At 27.2% G+C, this 7,412-nt stretch overlaps 1 protein-coding gene across 1 annotated transcript; it reads left to right on the forward strand.

Annotated features, from left to right (window-relative positions):
* The first annotated feature begins 1,826 nt into the window (after window positions 1-1,826).
* On the forward strand, window positions 1,827-2,929 carry LOC111690576 (carbonic anhydrase 13-like). Its single transcript, XM_023453081.2, has 4 exons — window positions 1,827-1,917; window positions 1,978-2,075; window positions 2,135-2,482; window positions 2,540-2,929. Exons 1-4 carry the CDS (start codon window positions 1,863-1,865, stop codon window positions 2,882-2,884), a joined length of 846 nt encoding a protein of 281 aa, XP_023308849.2. The 5' UTR covers window positions 1,827-1,862; the 3' UTR covers window positions 2,885-2,929.
* Window positions 2,930-7,412: the final 4,483 nt, after the last annotated feature.

Here is a 7,412-nt window from a genome sequence, read left to right on the forward strand (position 1 = left end):
TAACAAAAAATTAATATAATTAACATTACACATAATAACTGACATGTTTTTCAAAGGTAACTTGATCAAAAAAAAAATCAAATAATACTTTGGTTGAAAAATGTAATAAAAAACGTGTGTTAAGAATTTTTCGATCTCACTCCTTATTAGAAAAAAACTTCTGAAAAGCTAGGTAAAAATATAAACAGATTCCGATAAAATTTTGTGAATAGATTTATATTTATATAATATTTATTTGTGCTGAATTTCATTGCGATATTAGTGCTTATATGTGAATTTTGGTAATTTTCTAAGGGAGACTTTGTATGGGAACTAAGGTCAAATCGAACCGATCTTTACAAAATTTGACAATACTTATCTAAAACTTAACTGTGCTGCTTTTTAATCGAGGTCATAATTACACATATTGAGCTCAAAGGCCATATTTGAGGGTTCTGTTGTTGACCTAGGCCCAAAAATGTGCGTGTACCAAATTTCATCCAATTATCTTTAAATTTTTGATGAACGTTTTTAGAGGTTGTTTCATATATATGCTGATTTTAAATAGAAAACTTCATGTTTGCTAGAATTGTTGAAGATTTGAATTCCGAAGATATCTGGAGAAGACTGACGACCAGATTAACGTATGGCACTCTCTATCATAGAACGAACGTAAATGTACGATTTGTTGTGAATAAATGCTATTAGCTTCTGGTATTACCACTCATGTAAAAAGCTCATACGTAAATAACTAAATATTTGTAGTTATTACTTTAACTTTTTCCCTTTTGGAATGTAATTATCGCTAATTTGTCATAATGATATATTTTCAATAACTTGCACTTTAAACACTTAATCAAAATTTGGTTTGGTCTTTATAAATCACAAATGACTTTATTACTATACTACTATAAAATATATTTTAACAAAGAAAATTAGTCTATAAAAAAACGTCAATAACCTGGGCTAACAAATTTACGCTTAAACTTTTTTAAATGAAATGGAAAGTTTCAGGTTACAATTTTCATTGTTTAATAAAACAAATGGATATATAAAGTTAATAAAATGAAAAAAAAACAGTCCCATAAATTATAATTCTCTTTGTTTTCTTAATGCAGTAAAAGTTTATCTGCAGCAAATATATAATAACTTTTTCGATTGGAAAAAATAGAGGGCTAAGTATTATTACAGCAACGAATTAAAATAAATTCAATAAAATTTAATAAATTTTAATTACACTTCATTTACAACAACTTATTTAGTTTAAACAATATCAACAGCCAAATCCAATTTGCAATATTATCAAACACTTTTTAATTAAAAAATGATTACAAATTTAAATAATTTTTAAGAATTTACATATGTTAATTGTTTCTAATTTCTAATATGTCAAGTTATACTTATAACTCTGTTGACTTTATTAAACATTGATAAGTATTAATGTGTCCATGTCAGCTACAGTGGGAGCTATAAAGTTAATTTGTTTATTAGGTGATAAAAGTAATCAATCAATACACTCCCTTAATGGAAACTTAAACGCTTTCGTTTCTCTTACTATGAAATGTACTACTCAGGCATTATTTTTTTAACTGAACAAAAACAAAATTTAAATCAATTTTATCATTTTATAGGTTTTATTAATTTATTAGACTGACTATTAAATTAAACATTTAATTACAAGTGATAACAGGTAATTATTTGGTAAATCATATGAACCATTTGAACATATGTGTATCAGCATTAAAAAACTGTTACTAGATACACCAAAAATAATTTCTGCAATGCAACTTGTATATATACCATGGATTTCGAAATCAAATCATTCAATACTTTTGTGTAATTCATACAAAGTGTTGAAAAGTTAATTTTTAAAAACAAAAACCATGCAACTTTTAATGAAAGTTTTACTTCTCGTAGTCCTTATTGGACTGTTTAAAGGTAAATTTTAATATTTTACTTAAAAAGACTTTTCAAAATATTATCTCTTATTTTCATTAGCAATTGCTTACGAGCATTCCAATCAAGCTGTATGGTATGATGTTGATGACGAATGCTCACTTGATCGTCAATCACCAATTGAATTGAATTATCATGATGTAAGTCCTTAATCATTTATAAAGAAAAATAATATTTATTAATATCCTCTTTATTTTAGGCTCACGAAAGTTCTGGCATTCACCCAATTACCTTCAACAATTATAATATTCCCTATATAACACCCTCTCAAATAAAAAATAACGGCCATTCCGCCGATTTGCAATTTTCTAAGAGCAATGTAGCAACCATATCAGGGGGACCCTTGCACAATGACATTTATGTGGCAGAATCCCTACACTTTCACTGGGGATCAGGGGATAATCATGGCTCCGAACATGTGGTTGGATATCTGCGTTACTCTATGGAAATGCATATTGTTCATCGTAACATGAAGTATCCTACAGTTACAGAGGCAGTAAATCATAGAGATGGTTTGGCTGTATTGGGAGTTTTTTACAATGTCGAGGTATTTCAGTATACTATTAATATTCGTACAATTTAGTAATAAATATTTTCATTTTAGCCCTCTGCAAATAACTTTGAAGGTTTGAGTAAAATTGATCAAGCCTTGGGTGCCATTCAACAATACAATAGTTCCACACTTGTGAATAATCTAATTTTAGAAAAATTATTTGATGATATTGACAAAGATGAGTTTTTCACATATAAAGGATCTTTGACTACACCACCTTGTTCTCGGGCTGTTACCTGGATTGTATTTCCTGAGCCCATTTACATTTCGACACAACAAATTCAAGGTTTGCGTTCATTGTATGATAGCCGTGGAGAGCCATTGCTAAATAATTATCGTTTCTTGCAAGCCAAAGGTACACGTCAGGTATTTTTCCGCCCCAATAATGAACTTTAAAAACTAAAAACGTTATTTATGACGATTTTTTTTTAATAAACAAAAAACAACTACAACAACTTTTAATAAACTAAACATTAAATATTTAAAAAAAGAGCATCGTTTTACTTAAATTTTCAAGAATAAACTTCAGATATTTATCACGTATCAGCATCTCATTTCCAACGCTTAGTCCTACAGTGATTCGTTTGTGGGGTATTTATTGCCCCTGATTTTATCCTGAATTATACACTTTACCGTTAGTTATTTAGTTAGTTAGCTAGTTAGTTAGTTAGTTAGTTAGTTAGTTATTTAGTTAGTTAGTTAATTAGTTAGTTATTTAGTTAGTTAGTTAGTTAGTTAGTTAGTTAGTTAGTTTGTTAGTTAGTTAGTAAGTTAGTTAGTTAGTTAGTTAGTTAGTTAGTTAGTTAGTTAGTTAGTTAGTTAGTTAGCTAGTTAGTTAGTTGTGTAGACTTTAATCAAATACACTTTTTTAAATAAAAAGTTTCAGTACTTTTTGATGTTAATTCAGAATTTTAAAAAAATTTCAGCATTTTTATCAAGAAAGTACTTGCCACACTCCACTAAGTGCTGCAAAAAAAAACAAGATAAACTTGATGCCACAGGATGCTTTATAATGCACTTTTTTAATCTTTCCTCCATTTTTCACTCCTTTTTCCTCTTCTTTTGTTACAGTAGAATGAACAAGTGCATAAGTGTGTGTTTAGTTTTAGTTAATGGTGTTTAAGTATGTGCCTTATACTCGTAACATCACTGTTTGTTTGAGAATTGTGGCATGTTTGGTAAGCACCTGATCATGTATGCATGCAGTCATGCATGTTTGAGTTGAAGCCCAAAAAAAAAGAACATGAGAATTCGTTTCTTTAAAACATTATTTAACTACAAAATGTTTTTAAATTATTTAATTTTTCTTTTTCTAAAGTGTTTTGCATAAATTTAATATGTATAAGAATACATGTGCATGTATGAATTTTTTAAATCGAATAACTCATTTTGATATTTAAGTATTTAAATATCCTTTGCCTTACTGTGTGTTGTTGTTTTTTATTTAGCTTTGATTTAGTTTATATTTTATGACTTTTTGCTTTAAACCAAGCATGTTGGCTTTTAAGTAAGTATTTGTTTTTGTTTTTCCTCTTTTTATATCGTACAATTTAATGTCACTTTCAGTTTCATGTTCTTCTGTCCCCAGTGACTGTGTGCCAGTGTAAAATGTCTGTTTTTATGTTTGCATGTGTGTTTTTATTTTGTTCTTGTTCTGTTTCCTGTTTATTTTCTTACATCTTCTATACATATAAATAAAATATGAAGCATAATTTAGCTACAAAGCTTATAATGGCTTAAAGCTGTACTAGGGGTACTATTTTAGCCTTTACAACACACAGCAAAAAACAAAGTAGGAAAATAAACAAAAATAATCTCCAATGAAGAATATTGCAACTGAAAAGTAATGTTACGAATGTTCTTTTCCGCTGCCATCTTCTACATCCCCATGTCAGCATTTTGCAATATCTCAATTATTTCCTTTTCTTTTTGGTTGTTTTCGAAGCATGCTTGACTACATAGAACAGATTTTTAAGATTCAATGTAAAGAAACAACTTTGGCACAAGTAAAAATACATGTGACATACAAAGTTTACATATAAATATGTATACATGTAGATAAATTCCGTTTAAACATTATATTTGTTATTAGTACATATGTATATGTGTCTGTTTACAGACACATATGAATATGTATGTACTATTCCTCTAAGAATAAATCTATTTTTATTTAATAAAAATAAAAGATTTTTAATTGTTATTACATTTTTTCAAGAAAGTAGTTTAACATAAATGTTTTGAGTGACATTTAGTGTTACGCCCTTATTATCCCAAATATATTCTCCGATTTTAACGTTTTGGATACGTGTATGAATTTTATAGATATCAAAAAACTTGTTTTGTAAATATCAACATTACGATAATGATGATAGTGGTAATGATCATTATCTTCGGAAAAATTCCTAAGTATAATTTCTTACATCGTTTATTGTAAATGCTTGAAGCAAAAACTAAAAAAGAATCTAAATATATACTTGCAAATATTGCCAAATACACTAAACAAAAATGTTGTTTGTTACTAAGAAATACGAATAAAACATCCTTCACGAACACTGAAAATTCTTAGGAATTACGACCAGGAGAATTTTTAAATATCAAACGATAATATACTGTTTTTACCAACAAATGTGATATTTTCACAGTATACAAACTATTAAATAGGACATACCGAGAATCATATATATACTCTTAAAATGTAGAACACATACTCAAAAAATATATATATCGTAGTTGCTTGAAAGCAATTCTAAGAATCTTGTAGTTTGTTGATTTCTGTTTCTTATTTTTTCAGTTTTATACAAATTGCAATTTAGTTTAACCAACATCATGCCCCCAAATAAATTTACACACACAAACTGCATCATGCAATTATAATCATAAAATACACAAACATTCATTTTTTACACACTCCCACATAAGGCGCCACTTCAAAAATGTTGAACACAGCTACAAATTTCAACACAAACAGTTGCATGAGTATTCACACCCCTACAGACCCATGACCAACAACTAATAAGTGCAGTTTCCTATTCAACCCATACTTTTGCATTACTGTTATGTTGTGTGACGTAAATGTATTGGGGTGTGTGTGTGTTTGTTTTTATGAACGGAAGAAGAAATAAAAAAGGAAATGCAGTAAATGATGGCATGTTTGTTTATAATTATAAGTAGTTTTCTTCCATTTTTGTTTTAATTTTTTACCTCTAAACATACACTGTATGTTTACATGTATGTATAACACATTCAAACAAACATCCATAGATACATATGTATGTATGTTTGAGTGCCGTATAAATTATATGAAGTGCAAATGTATGCCGTTGAATACTAATTCAAGAGTGCAGTTGAAATAATTTTTCAACATCGTTCACATTCAAGACATTTCTTTTGTCTTCGAGTAAATAATTTGTTTTTTTAGTCCTTGTCATGTAATGATGATAATGACAATGATGCAATTAAGTTATTTATTTTGTTGGTAACTTTAGATATATTTTTAGAAATAGTTATTATAACATTCAAACACTATTGGACAGGGTTAAAACTTAAATTTGTTTAAATGTGGGGTCAACTTTTAAAATAACAGGACATGTTATTAATGTAAAATTAAAAATTGTAGAGAATAATAAGACATTAATCCCAGATAGAATGTATTAGCTATTAGAATTCGGAATTCAAGCAATTACACAATGTATAAAATAAATTGGAAGAGCGGTTTAATAGAAAATAACTATTATAGGGTGTATCCTAATTGGGCATGACTGACTTAGTACTTGTATTTTCTTTGAATTTCATTTAATTAATTGAAGCGTAAGTAGTTGACATATTTTATTTATGAATACTTTTTATACAAATGAAACTTAAACGTAAAGATAATAACTACCACTTAATAAATCTCTACCACCTTATCTTATAAAACTTTTATATTCAAATTTTATTATATTACATTTGTATTGAAAAATTCCATTTTGTGTAAATTACAAAAAAAAAAAATAATAATAATTGAAATAAATTTTACTTTTATCTATTTTATCTTTATTTAATAAATACCAGCACTTGTGCACCTTTGGTATTTGGTTTTTACATGTAAAGTGATGCATAAATTAAAAATAAGTTTAATTATCTGCTCTACTTTTTTCTATGAAAACTTTAGATCTTTTAAATAAAAAGTTAAAAAAAAAACTTTGCTTAAGATAACATTTTTGCTGTTAATGCCTTTTTTGAAAAAAAAATATTTTTATCAAAGTTAACCATAATTTTAGAGAGAATTTTTAAGTTTTATGAATATGAAATTCTACATGTAATGTGCATTTACATGTTAAGTAGCTTGAGTTTTTGAATATTGTAAAATACCCATAAAATATTTACATGTAGTTGCTGCATGTATGTATGTGGCCAGAGACCAGCATTTTAGTTTAAAAGATGAAAAAACAAACCAGGCGAAAACATTAATATGAATAACAAATATGGCTAAAAATAAATTTAAAACACAAACGGCACAAGTCTATACAATGGCCTCCTTATGATTCTAGTTTAATACTAAACTTTTAATATTTCATTTTAACGAACGATAAAGTATATTTAAATTATAAATATAAGCTTTTAATAAATTTTGATATGTTCTTACATTTTTGTTTTTTACTGTAATTGTTAAAGTTTTTGTCTATTCATGTTTTCTTATGTAAAAAAGCCAAGTTACCTGAGTTAGTAAATAAGTATGTGTATGTTCTACATATATACCCACAAACATTGAAAAAAGTATAACACATTCATAATAAACTTTCGGTTTTATTATGAAATACAAGCAAATTTGGTAACTACTAGCTTCCACTATGTGGGTCCTACATGAAAAATGTTTAAATTGTAAAAAACTAAAGGAAGTAAATGGTAAATTTAAATTAACTAAAATTTAGGAGAAATTAAATAA

The sequence above is a fragment of the Lucilia cuprina genome, chromosome 4, assembly GCF_022045245.1.
Source record: "Lucilia cuprina isolate Lc7/37 chromosome 4, ASM2204524v1, whole genome shotgun sequence".
NCBI lineage: Eukaryota > Metazoa > Arthropoda > Insecta > Diptera > Calliphoridae > Lucilia > Lucilia cuprina.